This window comes from Clinocottus analis, unplaced genomic scaffold (assembly GCF_023055335.1).
Source record: "Clinocottus analis isolate CAN_PGR_092001 unplaced genomic scaffold, fCliAna1.0.p SCAF_39, whole genome shotgun sequence".
Taxonomy (NCBI): Eukaryota; Metazoa; Chordata; class Actinopteri; order Perciformes; family Cottidae; genus Clinocottus; species Clinocottus analis.
In genome coordinates this window covers 198,601-220,828 of record NW_027176142.1, presented here as the reverse complement: position 1 = coordinate 220,828, position 22,228 = coordinate 198,601, and the positions used below count along the sequence as shown (strand labels likewise).

Here is a 22,228-nt window from a genome sequence, read left to right as displayed (position 1 = left end):
AGTCAGAGCTCTTCTTCCTCCTCACGTTCTTCCTCATGCTGCAGCCGACCACATCCTCTGTTGCACACACACTCTGCATCCGCTGCACTCGCAGGGTTCAGAAGTCGACGTGTTCAAACCCATCAGATTCATCACTTTGACCCCGATAGAATGAATTCTGACACGAGAGGAAGTGAGGATACATTCGGCGCAGTAAACTACTAATTAAATACTCTTTTGAACCAGCACAGTCAACTAAAAATGATCTCGGACAGATCCAGTCTCAATGCGGTGGCGCTGCTTCCCGGATACGTTTAATAGTGAAACTGCTGATAAGAAGCAAGTCGACAAGAAAAACCCCACAAGGGCCATTACGAGACGATCAAACCTGCTTTACAGAGTAAAAACAACCACAGAGTCAGATGTGTTTTTACATGTTTATTCACTATCACACTAAGTGCTCCCATTTCAGATTCATCTCATGACCTTGCTCTCACACTTGTTTGTCGTCTGGAGTTAACAAAGTAGAAAGAAGACCATTTATGGTCTACAAGGTGTGTGCCAAAACTCTGCGAGCCTCCCCTTCCCCACCGAAAAATAATAATAAACAAAATACATGAAATATAAAGAAAATAATGAGAAAACTGATGTCATGTGCAAGAGCCCCTCCAGAGCGCTGGACGAGGCGGCGGCGGGTCCGTTTCTGCCCACGTGAGCCGCTCTGCTCTCCAGGCGGCGTCCACTCGGCTCAGCGGAGTCTTCAGGCGCGTTCAGATTCGGGCTCTCGTGTCGTCGGGGCAGCGATGTGGCCGGGGGGCAAAATGGATCTCAATACATGTCACTTTTTTGGGATTCATAGCTGGACTTGTGTTATTTAAAGGGAGGGGATTTTCTGAAAAACAACAGTTATGTGGAACTGGTCTACTCGACGGGGTTGTGGGCGGGGAAGAGAGCAAGGAGAGCGGAGACAGCTGGCTGGACTAAAAGATCCCTCCTTCAGAGCTGAAGGCTAGTACAGAGTTGGAGGATGTTTCAGAGGGACACTAGCTGGGTTTAGGAGTACCAAGAGAACACTAAGGCTGAGAATTAAACTGAGCAGAGAGCTTCTGCTCCCGAGGAACATCAAGAGGTCCTGTATACATGCTCCCGTCCTCCATGACACCCGTTCCCACAGCCAAGCAACAACTGGATCCCTAACACACGTACAAGTATCCTTAAATCCGCTTACTGGGTCTATGTACACTCAGGCTGAGGCTTAATCAAACCACAGGCCTAAAAAAACAAAACTGATTGATCCAACAGAGCCGACCCGGATAAACCCACCCACTCCGACCCCCACCTCCTCACTCAGAAGGCCCACCCAGTCGCCCCGCTGTGGGTGGGTTCTTGTGGCGCTCAGCGGATGGTGTATCGGACATAGGGCACTTCCACGTCTTCGTCCGTCAGGTCGTTGCAGCACAGCTCAAACACCAAGGCCTTCACGTGCTTGCCCAGCTTCTTCTTGGACACCTTGGTGACGATCTCCGTCATCCTACAGGACACACAAGAACACACGCGTGACAATGAATTAAACACTCCAAAACAGATTTTCCAGGCGGATTTAGAAAAAATACTCACGGCAGGTCCAGTCTCTCTTTGAGCTTGGCAGCAGGCATGAAGAAGGAATAGAGCATGGACACTCCCTGAGAGAGCATGGTGATCTCCAACTTATGCTCATTCTGAGGAAGAACAGACAAAATAAATAAGGTTGGGCTCAGTGTGCGCCCGACACGGCTGTGACTTGTAGAGCAGATGAACGTACTTTAAAGTAATCCAGGAACTGTCTGAGTGTCATCTCCTCCCCATTGGGCTGCACCCCCGTGACCTCGAAGCGATCCCACAACGTCCAGTCAATTTCATAGTACTGCAAAAACAATGAAGAATATAGATCGATGCCACAGAAAGACCTCAAACAGCAGTCACTGCTGCTCTCTGCTGAAACACATTGAGCAGGGTTTAGTCACTGTATTCTCCTCAGCCCACACCGACACCGTCAGCGTGAGAAGGTGAGATGAACTCACTTACACCAGACAGACACACTGCACCTGCCCGTGTATCAGTATTAGCATGGCTGTATCATCATCGGAGCTCCAAACACCAAATGAATATTGCAGACGCGTAACATCTCGAGTATGAAGGGAAATGTGTTCCCATCGAGGGGACACATGGTACCTCATCACAGAGACATCTGCCTACCTTGTGTGTGGGAGCAGCGATGGGCTCGGAGTAGGCAAAGAAAGGCAGGGCCAAGTTCATGAAGCCATTCTTGAAGGATTCCAGCTTCTTGTGTCCTTGGACAATCTTGATGAGCTCCAGACACACCAGACCCACCACTGCGGCCGTGGTGGTGGCGATGGCAGGAATGATCTTGCCAGCGATCAGCTTGCTCTGTTTTGGACGGTGAAGAGATCCAAAATCATGAGAGAGAACTAATAAAACCTTCTGGATTACTAGTTCATCGTCACTGCCCCACACTCATAAGGCCGTGACCGCTGATGACCCCGAGCCGACCCATGACGTCATCCTCTGGCCCCCCAGGTTTACACGGTTGCAAATGGTTGTACTCGTGCCGTGAAGCGCTAACCGTCAGCTCCGCAGACAATAGAACTGCTATTGATAATTCAGCCACTAGAGGTCGCACTTTCCCTCCACAAGCTAATGCTTCCGCTCCATAACACGCGTTCGCCAGTTCTGTCAAAGATGTACACCACTGTTCAAAGGTTTGGGGTCACTTAGAAATGTCCTTATTTTCCAAAGAAAAGCAGTGTTTTTCCAATGAAAACAACATTAAATGAATCAGAAATACACTCTGTACATTGGTAATGTGGTAAAAGACTCTTCTAGGTGGAAACGTCTGGTTCTTCATGTAATATCTACACTGTCTCGAGGCTCATTTCCAGCATCACTCTACATTGCGTTTGATCGTCGCCTCAGAGGACTAACGGATGAGTAGAAAACCCTTGAGCAGTTATGTTAACAGCTGAAAACAGCTCTGCTGGTGAGAGAAGCTATAAAACCTCCTTTGAGCTAGTCGAGTATCTGGAGCTTCACATTTGTGACGACTCATTACTTGACAAGCTCGGTACACAACCTGTATATTTTATACAAACTCCAAAGACATGTTGAATCCTTTATGATAGAGCAATAAGTAGTTTTAACACATGCAACTGTACATTGATCAGATTTAAATTTGATCCCAGGTCAGTGCCATAGACGTGTGGCTCTACCTTGTGTCGGTCCGTGGGGGGAATGTCGTAGTTCTCTGCTCTCAAGTTGGATGAAGCTACGATGAAGTCCATGTGGAAGTTGGTGTCATCATCCTGTGAACACATCCAACCGTCACAAAAAACACAAGTACAATGAGCGCAGGTCGAGGGTTCACTAGGACTCATGTCATGTTCACACCAAAACACTTTTGCCTGATTTTTACTCGCTCAACTTTATGTGGTTAATACGCCTTTTCACAACCAGTCGCGGCAGAAAGGGGACGTGGCTACTTTACCCCTAGCTAGCAGCACATAGCCTCACTAGCTAACCTAAACTGACCCGGTCACGCTCCTGTAGCTACCAGCACATCGCCTCACTAGCTAACCTAAACTGACCCGGTCACGCTCCTGTAGTTAGCTGCACTTAGCCTCACTAGCTAACCTAAACTGACCCTGTCACGCTCCTGTAGTAAGCTGCACTTAGCCTCACTAGCTAACCTAAACTGACCCTGTCACGCTCCTGTAGTTAGCTGCACTTAGCCTCACTAGCTAACCTAAACTGACCCTGTCACGCTCCTGTAGTTAGCAGCACATAGCCTCACTAGCTAACCTAAACTGACCCTGTCACGCTCCTGTAGCTAGCAGCACTTAGCCTCACTAGCTAACCTAAACTGACCCGATCACGTTCCTGTGAAACTGTTTATTCCCGCTATCGACCATGAAACATTAACAACTCTTCCTGCGTTATACTCGTTGTGGAAACACCACAAACGTGGGAACATCCAGCGCCCGTGTCTGTGTTCATAATATTATCCGTAGCTTGAAATCTGCTACGTCGGAGCTTCTCTACGTTGATTGGCTTTTGCAACTCTGCGTCGGGCGAGTTTTCTTCCTTTGAAAAAACAAACATTTGCGTCGCTTTTTCGCGTTATTTGCGCCGCCTGGTGACAAATTGGCTTTTTTGCAACTGTGCATTGACTTTACATGTATTCTACTAGCGTGAATATTTGGTGCTACGTTCGGTGTGAACACGGCGTAATTGAGGCGATTTCAGAGAAATGTAGATATTTGATGAAAGACTGTACCTTCTCAAAGTCAATGGCGCACAGTTTGAAGTTGGAAGACTCAGGGGATGGTAGCTGGACCTTCAGCTCCTCCAGTCTGCAGTCGTCTATATGAAAAGATTAGTTGTACATGCGTCTCAGAGCAGCTGCAGTGACCCCTGACTTCAACTTGCAAATCATCACAACAATAAATCATCAACATGAAAAATGTTTTAGCAGCATATTTATGACAATGCTTTGTTGTATGTACACAAATGTGTGCATCTTACCAACAGAGGAATTGCTATTCTGCAGCTCCTGATCAGAGACATGGATTTTAACCCCCGAACGAGGGGTGAAGACCGGCACCTTCACATCCTGCAAGATCTTTACTACACCGGCACGATCAGTGCTTCCTTGCATGCCGTATGTCTGGGCAAACAGGTTCGCTCCTGCCACTACATAATCAATGTGCAACTCCTAGAAAAGAGGTCTTTGGTCAATATTTTGAGTTTTGATAGACAGTCAGAGCAGATAATGGTCCAGCAGGAGTACATAGCATAAATGACCCAGACTTACATTGCTAGTGTTGAATTCTAAATGGTGAGGGCACCTTTTTGGACCAGACCAGAAGGGGGCACCAGAGCTGGTCAGCTGAAAGACACAATACATTCATAAAATTTAACATTAATATGCAAAATATTAAAATAAAGCTGGGGTTGGGAAATCATATTGCATGATAGAGATAACATTTAGTAGGTTTGACAGTTTACAGGACAATTGTACGGCAGTGAGAAAAATTAAGAAAATTAGAACCAGCAGGTTAGATTGTCAAAGTGTCTGAATCAGCAGCGGTGCATCTCTCCACAGGAGACAGGGCCAAGTTCTGGAGTCCGTATGAACACGGGGGAACCACGAGATGGCAAGCGTCCCAAGTAAACCGGGACTGGCGTCGCGCAGCGAGCTCCATATGTACCTGGTCTGGGGGGAAGTTGTGCAGCAGCTGGCGGATGTTGTTGTTGTATTGGCACTGCCAGTGGTTGCGCGCCCAGGCGACGCAGTCAGCCCAGCTGTGGGGGCAGTCGGTGACTAGACTCTTGTAAACAGCCTCCAGCACCTCCACAGGCTGAGCTCCAGGGAGTTTCAGAGTACGCTCCATGAATTTAGGATCTCTGCAAGGACAATGATCAACCTCATTATCCGTTACATACACCTGAAAAACAGTTACTTGTTGTTCATGTTGTTCTCCCAGCAGGGTCAGTTTGAGAAGGATTCTAAGCACGAGATCGGGATAGAGAGATAACAGCATGACATAACTACAAATATATCACATTATCACTTTGGCATGACAGGAAGGCAACTCACGACAAGTACTGCAAGGCATTCTCTGGTGGCTGTTTGAAAAGTCCCTCAAACTCATCGCGGGCCCACTGAACAAAAGACATCGAGCAAAGATCAATCGTACACTGAATTCATGAGCCAGACAGCATGTGCTTCAAAAGCGGTTTCTTTTGAGTTGGTGATGATCAAGAGGTGGGCAATAAAATGCTCAAAATACGTTTGTACACCTACTGACCTGCAGTGTGTGTTCAATGGCATTCGGGAAGTTCTTGAGGGTGCAGATGGGGATGGACTTCTCAGGCGGGTCTTGGCTGGAGCTGTACGACTCTGTGAGGAAGGGGATCACAACCTGGACATTGCCTTTGGTGCCCAGAGTACCAGACTCCAGTAAGGGTTTACGGTAGTACACACACCTCCGATCCATGTACATACCTGCAGAATGGGCACAGAGAGCATCAATTAGTTTTTCCATCACTCAAACATCAGTCGTTTAAAATATAAATGTTGGTGTCTTACGCGCGTCCACGTTGTCCAGTGCATTAGTCACTCCATCAAGGCTTTCAAAGAAGTCGTCGTCATAGACCCTCTCGGTGTCGGGGCCGACCCGGTTCTGGTGGCCCGTGATCCTGATGGAGGGGTTCATCTGCTTCACGGCAGCAGCTGCTGTGTCACTCTTCATTTTCTGTTACCACATAAATGATAAATGGTGACAATTACTGACGAGTACAGTTCATTTCAGCCCACACAATACTCTTTACTGTAATTTATGTGCACGAGTTGTGATCCTTTATAATTAAATCCACAAGGACATTAAAACTATAATCGTGTTGTATATAGTGGTTGTGGGTTCCTCAAATCATCCTTGAATAAACAGAGCAATGGCATTCATCAATATTGTTCTAATACCAATCAGTAGCTTTCAAAAGGTCACTGCGTTTCATTTGGTACCCAGCTAAATCACTACCCCAATACAATGATAATAAAACATCGTTTCCAGTATTTAAGGATGCATCATGACCTTATACACCATACCATCATACACCATACCATCATACACCATACCATCATACACCATACCATCATACACCAATGGCATTTGAAGTATGTGAACTCAGGAGCTGTTACAATGAACAGGAAATCTATATCCAGCACTGCTCGGAAATATGAAATTCAACCAATAAATGGCCAATTAATGTGCACTATGTACTCTATATGTACATGAGACACTATGTACTCTATATGTACCATGAGACACTATGTACTCTATATGTACCATGAGACACTATGTACTCTATATGTACCATGAGACACTATGTACTCTATATGTACCATGAGACACTATGTACTCTATATCTACCATGAGACACTATGTACTCTATATGTACCATGAGACACTATGTACTCTATATGTACCATGAGACACTATGTACTCTATATGTACCATGAGACACTATGTACTCTATATGTACCATGAGACACTATGTACTCTATATGTACCATGAGACACTATGTACTCTATATGTACCATGAGACACTATGTACTCTATATGTACCATGAGACACTATGTACTCTATATCTACCATGAGACACTATGTACTCTATATCTACCATGAGACACTATGTACTCTATATGTACATGAGACACTATGTACTCTATATGTACATGAGACACTATGTACTCTATATGTACATGAGACACTATGTACTCTATATGTACATGAGACACTATGTACTCTATATGTACATGAGACACTATGTACTCTATATGTACATGAGACACTATGTACTCTATATGTACATGAGACACTATGTACTCTATATCTACCATGAGACACTATGTACTCTATATGTACATGAGACACTATGTACTCTATATGTACATGAGACACTATGTACTCTATATGTACATGAGACACTATGTACTCTATATGTACATGAGACACTATGTACTCTATATGTACATGAGACACTACATACTCTATATCTACCATGAGACACTATGTACTCTATATGTCCATGAGACACTATGTACTCTATATGTACATGAGACACTATGTACTCTATATGTACATGAGACACTATGTACTCTATATCTACCATGAGACACTATGTACTCTATATGTACATGAGACACTATGTACTCTATATGTACATGAGACACTATGTACTCTATATGTACATGAGACACTATGTACTCTATATGTACATGAGACACTATGTACTCTATATGTACATGAGACACTACATACTCTATATCTACCATGAGACACTATGTACTCTATATGTCCATGAGACACTATGTACTCTATATGTACCATGAGACACTATGTACTCTATATGTACCATGAGACACTATGTACTCTATATGTACCATGAGACACTATGTACTCTATATGTACCATGAGACACTATGTACTCTATATGTACCATGAGACACTATGTACTCTATATCTACCATGAGACACTATGTACTCTATATCTACCATGAGACACTATGTACTCTATATCTACCATGAGACACTATGTACTCTATATCTACCATGAGACACTATGTACTCTATATCTACCATGAGACACTATGTACTCTATATCTACCATGAGACACTATGTACTCTATATGTACATGAGACACTATGTACTCTATATGTACATGAGACACTATGTACTCTATATGTACATGAGACACTATGTACTCTATATGTACATGAGACACTATGTACTCTATATGTACATGAGACACTATGTACTCTATATGTACATGAGACACTATGTACTCTATATGTACATGAGACACTATGTACTCTATATGTACATGAGACACTATGTACTCTATATGTACATGAGACACTATGTACTCTATATGTACATGAGACACTATGTACTCTATATCTACCATGAGACACTATGTACTCTATATGTACATGAGACACTATGTACTCTATATGTACATGAGACACTATGTACTCTATATGTACATGAGACACTATGTACTCTATATGTACATGAGACACTACGTACTCTATATCTACCATGAGACACTATGTACTCTATATGTCCATGAGACACTATGTACTCTATATGTACATGAGACACTATGTACTCTATATGTACATGAGACACTATGTACTCTATATGTACATGAGACACTATGTACTCTATATGTACATGAGACACTATGTACTCTATATGTACATGAGACACTATGTACTCTATATGTACATGAGACACTATGTACTCTATATGTACATGAGACACTATGTACTCTATATCTACCATGAGACACTATGTACTCTATATGTACATGAGACACTATGTACTCTATATGTACATGAGACACTATGTACTCTATATGTACATGAGACACTATGTACTCTATATGTACATGAGACACTATGTACTCTATATGTACATGAGACACTATGTACTCTATATGTACATGAGACACTACATACTCTATATCTACCATGAGACACTATGTACTCTATATGTCCATGAGACACTATGTACTCTATATGTACATGAGACACTATGTACTCTATATGTACATGAGACACTATGTACTCTATATGTACATGAGACACTATGTACTCTATATGTACATGAGACACTATGTACTCTATATGTACATGAGACACTATGTACTCTATATGTACATGAGACACTATGTACTCTATATGTACATGAGACACTATGTACTCTATATGTACATGAGACACTATGTACTCTATATGTACATGAGACACTATGTACTCTATATGTACATGAGACACTATGTACTCTATATGTACATGAGACACTATGTACTCTATATGTACATGAGACACTATGTACTCTATATGTACATGAGACACTATGAAACTCACCGTGACGTCGGAGGGTCTGAAGAGGAACTGTCTGTTGAGGTTGGACTTCTCTATGGTGTCCATGTCCGTCACAATGACCTCGCCCTCCCCGCCTGCCAGTCCAATCATGGCAAAGTTTTTCAACAGCTCGCAGCCGATGGCCCCAGCTCCAACCTGGAAAGATGAAGCCCCACGTGAAATGTGACTTTGAGGAACGTTTACACTGGCAAATGCAGAAGGGCGATGAAAAGGAGACACTCAGAGCAGACGAGCGCTCGCACCGTCCACACGAGGAGTAAAAACAGACCATGTGGACTCTTAACTTATCTTTTAAGTGCTGCCTCGGGCTGGTACCAAGAGGTTAAAGCACTCCAGTCACTTATATTTTCCTGGGCTCCATAGATTACACCAGATTTATACATTTTAAAGCTTCCTTAGCAAGAGGACAAGGAGTTGTGATGGCATGTTTCCGTTGGCTGACTCACCAGGAAGTAGCGCTGTTTGCCGAGCAGATCCTGCAGCTTGGTGCCAAACACTGCAATCTGCCCATCGTATCGACAGTTCCTCTGGTAGAAAGAGAGAGAAAGTGTAAACAAACTAACACCTGTGTTTTATCATCACGTGCAGCTGTCCTGGGTTAAAGTGTGTGACGTGCTCTGAAGACCTACTGGTGCACACTCTTCCTCCGTCAGCTCGACTCCTTCCTCTTCAGCCAGGCACTCCAGGGCATCAAAGTACAGCCATTGCATTATTGGCATGAATTTTCCAGTGCATGCCTATAAGAACAGTGGAAAAAAAAGCATTTATGACAACAAAAAGTAGGGATATCAGTTTCGGCTCGTTTTGCTTACGATAGCACGACACCCGTTAACCAATAACCGAGGGAAAGAAACTCTTTCCTTTTAGATCAGCACAAAGGAAAGAAGGTGCAAATAGAATTGAGATCCCAAATTATTATTATGCTGCCGATACCAATTGCTGGTCATTGAAGATCATTACGGTACTTCAAAAAATGTTTTGGGGTATTTTAGTATCGAAAAGGTACCGTCAGTATCCGTCCTAATGCTCATGATGTCAGTCACAAATAGACCTCACAGCAGCTACTGCTGCTCTCTGCTAAAATACATTGAGCAGGGTTTAGTCACTGTATTCTCCTCAGCCCACACCGTCAGCGTGAGAAGGTGAGATGAACTCACTTACACCAGACAGACACACTGCACCTGCCTGTGTATCAGTATTAGCATGGCTGTATCATCATCGGAGCTCCAAACACCAAACGACTATTCACTGTGCATGTGTACATTCGTATCTAGTGAAGATGGATTATTCTTTTAACAGGTTAGTGCAGTACATTTACAAACATTCAAAGACAACACGACTCTCACCGCTCTACATCGATAGATCATTTCCTTCCATGGCAGCACACCCCAAAAAATGTCAAATAAAAATCACAGAGAAGAGGATTTAAAAAACACAAATACATAACTCCAGCCGATACTGTAAGACTGACCTTCATCACTTCCTGTGCAGCCAGACCGCCAATGAAGGCATTGACAGGGGCCAGGTCACCAGACGCAACAAAGGACAGCTTTCTGATAAGAGCTTCATCCAACTGCTCCACTTTAGCGGACCCCGTCTGGGCAGAGTTGACCTCTTTGGCTAATGTCAATAGCTCATCAGCGTCAGCCTGGAATACACACAGATCAGCATGTTACAAAAAGATTAGGAAAACTCAACAATTATGTAATTGTTGTCTTGCAGTTCTGCATAATTATACATCAGTATTCCTACAATAGTTGGTTTCGGCCTGTAATGAGAAGCTGAATAAAGTTATTCACAAAGATTTGGCCAACATTTTACTAGTAAACTTTTATTCATACTAATTAAATTAAATCTCAGAAACATCAAGCGAAAAAAATGGACATTCACCCGCTTCCAAGGTGCAGGAAGGTGGTTGTGTTTCTTCTGGAAGGCATGGACAGCCTGGAAGCCCACATGCAGCTGTCCTGGACGCTCAAACTTGGCAAAGTCTGTCAGTAGGAACTCTGGCTCAGCCATAGAGGAAGAGATGGATTTCTGCACACCCAAGACAAACAAAATAAAAGATAGCGAGGTTGGATTGGTGACAGCGGCATCAACATGTTGCAACAGTTTTGTAATACGATTACATGTTTTGCTCATCACTTACAAAAGAGATCTTCTTCGGCATCTTGACCTGGGAAACAATTCCTCCTCTTACATAATCCGTAAAACCAGCAGTCTCACAGATGCTGAAGGTGTAAGGACCTAGAGAAGACCAAATCATGTCAATTTCTAACCGTTAGAGCCACACTAGTCCAAACTTGTCTTTCCCTAAATAGAACCGGTCTTACCGAGAACTTTAATTTCCACTGGCTGGCAGCCATTGAGCTCCGTCATACCCTGAACCTCTGTGAAGGTGACGTAGTCTCCACTCTCAAAGCCATGACGAGTCTCATCAAGACATGTCACAACCCCTTGATTGTCCTAGAGAAACCAAAAGTGAACAACATTTGGTTTAAAAAAATGGAATCCGTCTTGAAGCTAGTCCTCAGTCCTAATGAGTGATTCAAAGAAGAAAAATGTTTCTTGGTCAGGCGCAAGGACAAACCTTGGTTATCATGGAAATCATGGCGCTCAACGGCTGCTCTCCATTTGTGTCAAACACGACCATCTCCTCACCGAAGTCACAGAACAGCTGGCTACGAAACACAAGTGACCATGCACATTAAACACGGACACAGGACTCTGTTCCACGTGAAAGGTAAAACATGAAGGTCAGTAACTTACCCAAACAGACCACGCGTGTCTGCCACAATCAGATTGATTCCTTTGCTGTGGACAAACTCTCCCAATTGTTGCTGTTCTTCGAGACTGGAGTTAGTCAGCACGACCACCTAGGTCGCAAACAAAGACAGTTTTAAAAACACCAACTTTTCTTTCTTTTCCTGCTGAACTGAGCGGGGCACTAGTTTCTACCTAACTTATACCTGGAACTTGGTCAGATAGTCTTCGGTGAGGGCTTCGGTGTAGGCGGTCACAGAAACGTAGTTGTTGAGTTCAGCCAGACGGTGCTGGCTCACCTCTGCTCTGTTCTTCCCCAAGTCCTCCTCCCGAAGGTAAAACTGACCACAAAATATACAAAATGTCAGGGAATAACTGATAAAGTCAATCAAGCTAAGGTGCCAGATATGGTAACAAAGGAAGAATAGACGTGTGCACACAAAGACAGACGCACCCCGTGAAAACCATTTCCACCATACTGATATTGCCTCGATGCACACAAAAAGGCCCCATTTTTAAAAATCTTTCCCATCTGCTGTCTCTATCAGTTGCTTGACAATTTGGGAATATCCAAGACATTTAGTTGGGAAGGACATTTCAGTCACTCCACCTGGTCTCAGCAGTTACACTATCAGTACGCAACTGGCTGCAATGACGTTTAAAATAAGCAACTAAGGAGAGGATCAGTTGACAGTTGGCTTCGTCCCAATTCTGCTTCAGAGACGAACATGTCTGTGCAATATATGTGTGGAATATATAAATATTTAAGAAAATGTGATTTGGCTCAAAAATGTTAATGCCTAGATTAAAAAAAAATACAAATAATAAATGGGTTTGTTTTGTGGAAGAAAAGCCAAATCAGATAAGAGATGGGTTTTAAAAATTAGTGAACACAGCCTCAGATTTTGGTTCACGTCAGCTTTCCTACAAAATATGGATGGCATGTCAAATAAGAGACAAAACAAACAGACTACCCAGTTAAGCTTTAATGAGAAGGGAAACTAAGGCAAACGCCATTGGCGGGATGGGAAACATTTAGGAGCACAAGGTTAAACTAAGACTGGGTGATCAGATGCAGCTTATATGCAATCTCACACTTCTGTAAGGCCACAGATCTCTGCTGAGCCTCCTGATTGAACACTGCAGCAGTCTATTCACACATGTTTCTGTCTGGTCCTAAATAGACATCAGATTTTAGGGAGGCAGCCTGGCAGACCGAAACAATCTGTCCACTGTAATGATGCCCTAAAACAGGCTCGAGCTCGTCTATGATTATGACCCAGAGAGGCCAGCCACTGATGAATCTGGGTCAGTTAGGGTGGGGGTGGCTGCAGTCGTCTTTTTAGATGGCACAACACTACACAACAACTGACTCATAACAGCTAGAGACACACTGCACTTTGGAATCAGGCTCAAAGATAATAGCACACCAGACGCATCTTTAAGCAAGAGGGAATGGACCAGTCTGAATAAAAGAAAAAAGAAAAACAAACCGTACAATTGCAAAACTGTAATTGTGTGTGCATGCCTCCACACACCTGAGAGGAGAGGTCTCTCCATTCTGCGACTCCTTGGTCATGCACAGTGACACTTTTAACTCCTCCCAGGATTACATTCTTGGCAATCTCCACTCCAAGACCTCTCATGCCAGAGATTAGGACATTGGAGTTCTGCATTCGCTTCATAGCCTCATGGCCCAAAACATAACTACAGAAAGAGAGAAAGTACCATGAGCACAACTATGCATTGTTTAACAACCAGTCCAAAAATAAGTAATCAAGATGTGTGTGTTTTTCTTTATTTGGACATCAATTTCACAGCTGAAAAAGACTTACAGTTGTCTGGAGTACAGGCCTTCGTCGATCTCAGCATCATTGCCATTCTTAGCCATGCCCTGGGGAAACCAGAGAGGGATCAGTGTATGTAACACGTTTCACCAAAGTTATATAGTGTATGCCTGAGTTAGGGCTTACGTTGGCAGGTGTGTGGGACAGATCAGTTCTGACAGAGTTAGAGGAGGAGCAGTGGGATCCCGTCTTCGTCTCTGTTCCTGACAAGCGACGCTTCTTGGACAGCGGCGAGCTGGACATCTGTGAACCAGCACACCCGGTTAAGACCGTCCTTTCAGGGACAACACGCTGCCCCATATTTCCACTAAACGTTCCCCCTTAAACAAGTTCATATTAATTAATTTACAACAGATAATATGACTGCTAAATAAACCGTTCAATAAATCTAGCAGACAGGGGCAACCCAGTGCCCACGCGTTTGTAAATTAATTTGACGCTATTTTCTAATGAAAACCTCATACTTCAAATAAGTGACGAACATATGAGTCAATGCCACGTTTCCAATATTAAGAGTATCCGAGCTCAATGCTCCTCAATCCCCTTAATGGTGAAGAGGATTTCTGGTCCAGGGAGCAGCTGGGCTGGCTGCAGGCCAAACACAGATCTGCTTGAAAACGAACAGACCCTGAGAAGAGCAATGAATAGCAGCATTATCACTTCTCATGCCCAGAGACAGGCTTGGCTGTTCACTGCCATTGTTCATTGTACTGCTATTTAAGGGCCGCAAACGTCGTTTCAACAGAAAGAGCTGAATCATTCAAACTTCACTGCGGTAAAGTGAACAACACCTCATGGCGGCCTGCAGGTGTGGACACAAGCACCATAGAAAGCCGATGAAACGACCCTGGGCTTGCAGACGTCACAGATCGTTCGCAAATATAATCTGTTCAAAAGTATCATCACGGCCACGTTACATTTGCGATTAACAAAATAAACCAGACAAATCCAGTCACTTGGGGAAGTGGAGCAGGCCGCAGTCCCTCGTACAGATTCACCCGCACGGCGAACAGGATCACCGACTGTTTCCGCATCCACAGCAGCTCGATTTGCGTCCCAAAAGTCAAACATAACAGTTTATAAACGCTGCTAAAATTGATGGCGGGGGGTGGGGACTAAGTCTTCCACAATAACGTTACAACCAACGACAATAAAATAGTCACATTTTACTGGAACGCAGTTTGTCGGAAACGAAAATGAAGGCACCGGCCATGATACAGCAACGCAAAATATGACACAGCCGTTAGGAACCATTTCCATCATTTGAAACAAGGAAACGTTACATCAAATATCAGCAACGACACCGAGGGGAACTGATTCAGGACGTTAGATTGCGTGCCGCTAATGACGTGAATTGACTGGCTAAGTAGACCGCGTCTGGCCATCAATAACTTAAGAAGCAAGAAAAACCACCACCCTGCAGGTCTGCCCGTTAGCGTCAGCAGCTCGAGGCCTTCTCCCCAGCGCGAACACAACTTCTCAAGCTAGCGAGCCCAACGCTAGCGGATTCAACCTGCTCCAAACGACAGCAGCGGGTTGGTTTTGACAGCCAGCTCGCAAAGCTCCTTTATTTATACGGTTAAATGTTGCACTGCCTAAACAAAACCCACCGTCAAACTTTAGAGATTAATGTAAAAAAAAAAATGCGAATGAAAGACAAACGTTAGCCATTACCACTCGTGCTCCAGTGATTCCTCTTTTCTTACCAATAATCCTTCTCGGTTCCTACCCGATGCGAACCCGCTCCTCTCCCGCAGTATCTAGATGTCAGTAGTATCGATGAATGTAATTCGACGATTGGTACAAAGAAAAGAAACGCGATGCGGTTTTAGGCTGGTCTGCGCTATAGTGTCGAGTCACTATGTCGTTGTGCCGAGTCTCTTCTATGTAATTGCGTTGCTGGCTTTGCGACTGCAGACGGGAACAAAACCAAAATGGCAGATGGAGAGAAAGGGGCGGAGGAGCTGTGACGCATGGGTTGAAATATTCAACAGGAAAGGATGGCTGCGAGCACGCTGCTCAGCCAGAAGCTCAGCTCATTGGCTGCTAAACATAAGCCAACGCACTTTCAACCCGCCCTTGCAACCAGAAGATGCATGCCATGTATATTACTGTACAATGAACTGCAGGACCACCAGAAATATCGTGTCGGAAACATCGTGTAATTATTCTAAAAACGCACAGCGCACGTCTGACGCAGGTGCATCAGTGCAAACACAGACTATTTGACGTTTTCAACGTAAAAATCTATCGGCGCTGAATGAAATCTCGTTGTGAAACCAGGCTGCAACACAAACCTTACAGACGTGACACAATGCATCAACCCTGAAGTAATATCTTACGGTTTAACCAAGTTGGACATATTCTCCCTGCAGCGTTAATGAGTGTATAGTGTTTTATCAGGATATTTTACTTGTCCTGGGTCCAGCATAACACATCACCACTCAAGTCTCGTGCTGCCCCAGAGATAACATACAGGTACAATACTTGGTAGGCTATTCGCTAGCTAGAATGATGCTGAGCGTCTAGGCCCTCAGTCACATTAAGGTTAGGGGTGAGCATTCCTTGCAGAGGAGGAGTATTGGGGGAGGGGGTGCTTGGCAAATGACAAAGGCCCAGGGAAAGAGTGGGCCGCATATTCTCTGGTACACATGTCGAGGGGATCCCCATTACCATCCTTTTGGGGTGAAACCCCCACACAATCTACCACCATTCTATCGGAGCAGACACGTATTGATATTAAATTAATGTCACGTTAACAGACTTCTCAACTTTGTAAACCAATGGGAGACACTGGCCAATATAACGTTACTGTGGTATAACGTTATTACCGACAGTCGTCCTCTTGTCTTGAAACGTTCACCAAAACACATACATCGAGCTGAAAGATGGCCAGAAGCTTCTGGCAAACGTTGCGTGATGTAAGTTGAGCCAATGTCTCCTTTTGAACACCGCGTCGATCCAAGTTAATGTTTGTAGCCAACTAGCTTCCCAGCTAACGTTATCCCGTTAACGGTACTCGTCACAGAGCATAATTCATTAACAGCGGTCTCGGACACGTGAAACGTGCAAATTCAAATTTACAGTCAACTGTTACGTGCCACTGGTTTCTAAGCGATGGTTAGCCGAGGCGCGCGGCTGAAAAGGTTCAGCTAGCCGACAGCAACTAACGTTACGGACTACCGATAACGCAGATCAAACGACTGCGTAGTTGTTAGCTTGTGTGCAGCTAGCGCTGGAGCTATATAGCCACCCAACGACTTTTTCCTACTTGTGCCGCTATGTTAGCTAACTAGCTAGTGTTAGCCAACTAGCTGAGGCTAACTCCACCAAGACGAGAGCTTAAACAAGTGTGTAGAACTTACCACATCCGATATTACTCGGCCTGATCTGTAGTATTAAAATCGGCTTGTCTTTAAGCAAAAAAAAAAAACTAAAACAAAACAAAAAACAATGTGACAATTTAACACTGCTGCTGATTGTAGACTGAAAGAGTGTGTCGGGGTGGCGGGCTCTGTGTGAGTTTTTCCGCTGGACGGTTGCCTGGCCGGCTGTTCCAGAACCGTTTCCCCTCACTCTATTTCAGTTGAAAGCAAAGCAAAGCAGCAACATGTGCACGTTACAGCCACAACCACCACTCCGGTTCAGAGGGTTCACCGAAAAGTATTTCGAATTGATTTATCGGAAGCACATTTTAGTCTTATTTTTTTATGTTCAAACGTACTTTACAGAAAATAAAGTGTGTTGAATTATTCACTACTAAATAGTTTGATCGCATGTTAACTGTGAACATATTTTTTCCTCACCCCCGCGCTTTTAGGAGGATAGACTAATCCTAATTTCACGCAGGGCCAGATGGGGCTTGTAGTCCTAGCGTGATAAATATTGGATAACGGTTCTCTCAATGCTCGCACATGTAACACGTAGTTTTATTCATCCGCACATTATATTATATAGAGAAACGCGTTTTGAACCTGTTATCATCTCAGGGCCAACAACTGCTTTTAACCAATGAAACAAGACACAATCCAATTAATCTGTTTGTTTGTTTTTACTTGTATTGAAAGACTTTTAAACAAAGCACAGTTTACAGAGGGACAGAATAGTGGAAGTCTAGACTTGTTCAGGAGAAAAGCACATAACTTGGTATTACATAGATCCAAACGCAGAAAGAACTTCAGAAATATTTTTTACATGATAAAAAGGAGCAAAGATAGACAGTACCAGCCCAAGTGACAGAACTCCTACCAAATGAATGTGTCCACAAAACTGGATTAAAATGGGAAAAACCTTTGGAGAACTTTCAAAATGTTTGTGTGTGTTTGTTTGTGTTATTGCAAAGCCTTTACACATTATCTTGTGTCTTAAAATATTCTTCAACTGGCGTGGAGCAACTCACAAGACTTTGAGTGACAGTTCAAGTTTAAATACAGTATACAGTTAAACAAATCCCTCCAGTAGCCAATGGGAAGGCTAAATTTATTCAGTTTGACTAATGTCTGTACAACTCTGTGACTGCAAGCTTACGATTTTGCAGCCTCACTAGAAGGAATAGCTACATAAAAAAGGAACAATAAAATAACTAAATGGAATGATCCGATTTGAAAAAGGTAAATGTCAGTGTGGATATAGGGAAGTTCACAACATGGTGCTGGAGCAAGAGTTAGGAACCCTAGTTCTTTGTGTATATTTACAGTTTGTAGGGAATAATACAAATAAGGTTCTTGCTGTAACTCTAAGCTATTCTTACTTGTGTAGATCCATAATTTGCTATATCTGCGCTGACTGCTTTGATTACAGCATGAGGAGGTTGTGTGGTAAGCATTCATGCGCACGATCTGGATTTGAGACGCACACCCTCTTTCTCTTTGCAGCTGTCCTACAGGGAGAGACCCTTTGGTCGTCCCCCTACACTCCAGTCATGAGATATTTGAATAGGGCGATTTCTCACGAGCAGTTTTCTGAACACACAGCCAAACCAAACAACATTGCACGGTTGCTTTTCTTCGGTGGAATAAGTGGATGATACCTCTTGGGGAGAACTTTTAAAACCTCAAAATTACACTATATATCCAATGTTCTAGGTGTTATGTATTGCGTCATGGCAATCTGCTTCATAGCCCCCTACCCATCCCGGCTCTGGGGGACTGGCTGGAACAAGCAGCATCCCGAAGTCCATCTGTGTCTTCCTGCTCTCCTGAAGCCTGCGGGGAGCATTGTGTGGGTGGGGAGGGCGGAGGATAGGCAGGTGGAGGGATAGTAAGGCGAGGGATGGATGGCAGCACAGGCCTGGGAGAGGTTGGAAGAGGTGGAGGGGTGGCTGGAGCTGCAGTCGTGGAGTGCTGTGAGGAGCGTGCACGGGCGATGGCAGGCGAGGCGTGCACGCTCCTGGCGCGTGGTGGCTCAGCAGGACAGTCACTGATTTGCTCGAGCAGCGAGGGCATGTCCCCCTCAATCTTCTCCAGTACTGCGGCCATTTGCTTTTCTATCTGCTCGATCACACTGTCCATTTGCCAGTCGCTTGTCGTGCTGCTGGAGCCTCCTCCATGTGGGAGCCCGGTCCCATACATTCCTACCCCTCCTCCGCTCGAATATAAGGAACTATATGGACTCCCATAGTTCCCTGCCATCCCCATCCCTACAGTAGCAATTTCTGGATTGTACGGTGTGGCATGACGGCCCAAACTAGCGGAGCTGCCTACAGAATAACAACCCTGCCCTGCCGCAGGACCTGGCCTCGCTATGCTGAACTCAGCGCTGTATCTGTCTGTTGTCCTGGCAGCCATGTCCCGTCTTCCCACTGGGCTAGCATCCCCCCTTAACCTAACTCCTGCTCCTTCGTCCACCCCAGTTGCAGGCCCTGTTGGTGGAGTGATGGCCACAGACCGTTCTGCCACCGCCTCAGGTATTTGCGTCTGACACCAGCTTCCGTCCGTCTCGTCCTTCTGCTCCCTCTGTGTGGCCGGCCTTTTCTCTGTTGAGCCGGTTGCAGCTGCAGGCGCTGTGGGTGAAAGGCCATGGAGCGTTGCAGCCATCTTACGTTTGCTACTGGGATCAAGGGAGGCGGTTGTGTGATTTTTGTCAAGTATATTACCTGAAGAACCGTCCGACACCTTGGGGGGGTCAGGTGCCACCACAGGGCTCGCTTTGGATTCTGGAATAACTTTATTTTGACCCAAATTGGCAGCCATTTTCCTGGGTCCATCACCTGTTGTTTTCTTTGCACCGGCCTTATCAGGTGCCTCCTGTGCGGGTTTTGGAGCTGCATTTGTTTGGCTTTGTTGACACGAAGGCTCAAGAATATCTGATGGGGAAGTTCCTACCGATTGGTCTATACTCATCTTCCCCTCAGTAGTTTTTGCTCTGACCTTACTCCTCCCCTCTTCCTGGTCCACACCCACCGGTGTATTTTCAACAGTAACTTCTAAAGACACACTACTTGAAGTAACCCCTCCGTCACTCGCCCCCTTGTCTCCCTCGTCACTTGCTCCCTGAGACACAGCGCCTTCACCGTCTCCTGCCTCCTCGCTGCCCTGAGCCTCGGCTGAACTGTCAATCAGTGCTTCTGAATTCTTTAATCGTTGCATGAAGGTGGTGACACGGATCGCTTTCTGCAAAACAGACAGAGGCAGAGAGAAAAGGAGAGAAGGGTCGTGATGTGAAGAGAATTAGATTTACATTATGTTGCTTTTTTCATCAACATCATTTTGACTTGTTTCCCTAAAAAACAATTTGATACTACGGTTGGTTATGGCAAAGCATAGAAAATGAGCTTTGAAGACAACCATGGCACCATGACACACATCATCATACTAAGCGCTGAGATGTGATTGGTGTGAAGTGACAGTGCAGTAAGTTTGGTGCCAGTTGTTTTCTTCCAGAATGACTCGTTGTACCCTGGTTTAAATCAATCTCCAGACTCACGCTATCCAAGCCACTCCTTGACTGCTTCTTGTCTAGAGAAGGTGAAAGGACACGGCGGACTCAGTTCTAGCGACAAACACTGAAGGAGTTGGGAAATGTGTGAACTGGAAGTTGTTTCTAAACCAGGTGATTGATTCTCTAGAAGTGAAAAGCCACTTGGACACAGAAACATCACTGAATACAACATTGCTCAACTGAGAAGCTTCTGTACAGCTTCACGTATGACTTGAATGTAACACTGAGGTACAGTATGGGGCAATGAGCCAGGATTCACGTAAGAGGAATGACAGAGGACTGTAGATCAAATCACTGCTGTTCAACAGTCCACAGTGGCCTGAATCCCTTCATCCTTTCCATTTCTCCCTCTCCTTATCTACACAAACTACACCAACCATGAGCAGACCCTTTCCCCTGTTGTAATGGTGTTTTACCAGTCTGGTTTCATGGACTAGTGCAGATGAGGAGTGAGAAAGGACTTCAGAGTGGGCCACTTTGAACCTTAGGCCTTAATCCAATGAAGAAACGTGGGGCAGAGTGGATGGGTCTCTTCTGGGACAGGACAGGAGTGACAGTGGGCAGGAACAGAGCCTCTGAGGAGAGTCTCACCGGCCCCAACATGCTCCACACATCTGAAGGCTGACTGAGGTCTGAAGTGTTTGCCGATTGGTCGACTTCTTTAGACACTTTTGCCAATAGAAACCTTTTTTCAAGAGGTTGACTAGCCGTTAGAAAGATGTTTTGTTATTGATTCATGCCAGACTGAAGGTAAGTTTCTCCCCATGCTCTGTCCTTCCACTCTCCCTCTGAATGAACTACAATACCTTCAACTCCTGGGAACCACATGGGGAAAGAGAGAAGAGGGTTATAACTGTTAATTGTGCTGTCAGGTCAGCAGTGCCATCTCCACTTCTTCCTTCTTGGTCTTCAGCATTCATTCCTCTTGGACATCGCTTCGACCGCCATCAAATCGATTACAAAGTTAAAACATACCTCTCCATACTGGAATGCTGAGCGACAGTAAAAGCACATCACGTGCAATCATCATCATTACATAGAGACCAGTTCTATGCTGCATACTGGACTAAAGTATCACCAAGTCTGTGTACTGCTACGGGAAGAAAGTGAAAGTGAATTCATACCCGCCATTTGGCCTTTGCAAAGTTCTTCTCAAACTGGGCACACACACCGTCCTTGAGGTTCTTCT

General features: G+C 44.6%; 2 protein-coding genes and 2 non-coding genes across 7 annotated transcripts in view; all 4 read right to left on the bottom strand.

Annotated features, from left to right (window-relative positions):
• Nucleotides 1-402: 402 nt before the first annotated feature.
• On the bottom strand, nt 403-17,680 carry uba1 (ubiquitin-like modifier activating enzyme 1). 2 transcript variants are annotated; one of them, XM_068596665.1, is made up of 26 exons: nt 17,466-17,680; nt 14,227-14,343; nt 14,089-14,147; nt 13,792-13,960; nt 12,460-12,594; nt 12,260-12,366; nt 12,081-12,171; nt 11,824-11,956; nt 11,640-11,737; nt 11,381-11,527; nt 10,962-11,138; nt 10,120-10,227; nt 9,937-10,017; nt 9,473-9,625; nt 6,125-6,290; nt 5,844-6,040; nt 5,633-5,697; nt 5,244-5,439; nt 4,847-4,921; nt 4,558-4,747; nt 4,310-4,395; nt 3,246-3,338; nt 2,215-2,406; nt 1,781-1,882; nt 1,597-1,697; nt 403-1,510 (listed from the first exon to the last, which is right to left on the bottom strand). In XM_068596665.1, the coding sequence occupies exons 2-26, from the start codon at nt 14,341-14,343 to the stop codon at nt 1,375-1,377; spliced, it is 3,174 nt and encodes a 1,057-aa protein (XP_068452766.1). In that variant the 5' UTR covers nt 17,466-17,680; the 3' UTR covers nt 403-1,374. The 2 variants fall into 2 exon arrangements, with proteins under 2 accessions (XP_068452766.1, XP_068452767.1); XM_068596666.1 differs by lacking the exon at nt 17,466-17,680 and adding an exon at nt 15,807-16,008.
• LOC137799878 (small nucleolar RNA U6-53/MBII-28) lies at nt 2,006-2,106 on the bottom strand. Its single transcript, XR_011079463.1, has one exon. It is a non-coding gene; the product is annotated as a small nucleolar RNA U6-53/MBII-28 (small nucleolar RNA).
• On the bottom strand, nt 10,602-10,714 carry LOC137799877 (small nucleolar RNA U6-53/MBII-28). The gene has a single exon (XR_011079462.1). It is a non-coding gene; the product is annotated as a small nucleolar RNA U6-53/MBII-28 (small nucleolar RNA).
• Nucleotides 17,681-18,132: 452 nt separating the features above from the next.
• Nucleotides 18,133-22,228, bottom strand: part of camkvl (CaM kinase-like vesicle-associated, like) — a 33,074-nt gene continuing 28,978 nt past the window's right edge. For 2 of the 3 annotated variants that reach the window (XM_068596699.1, XM_068596697.1), the window contains 2 exons: nt 22,164-22,228; nt 18,133-20,711 (listed from right to left, as the gene is read on the bottom strand). The exon at nt 22,164-22,228 is cut by the window's right edge and continues 23 nt beyond it. In XM_068596699.1, coding sequence (XP_068452800.1) covers nt 19,215-20,711; nt 22,164-22,228 — 1,562 coding nt within the window. In that variant the 3' untranslated portion in view covers nt 18,133-19,214. The remainder of the gene's footprint in view (nt 20,712-22,163) is intronic. The other variant, XM_068596700.1, reaches the window with a different exon arrangement.

Coding starts and splice junctions, on each gene's coding strand:
- uba1 (XM_068596665.1), bottom strand. CDS start 14,343: ATGTCCAGCTCGCCGCTGTCCAAGAAGCGTCGCTTGTCAGGAACAGAG. Junction 11,528..11,639: donor TGCCGAAGAAGATCTCTTTT/GTAAGTGATGAG, acceptor TTGGGTGTGCAG/AAATCCATCTCTTCCTCTAT. Junction 11,139..11,380: donor TTCCTGCACCTTGGAAGCGG/GTGAATGTCCAT, acceptor TGTGTATTCCAG/GCTGACGCTGATGAGCTATT.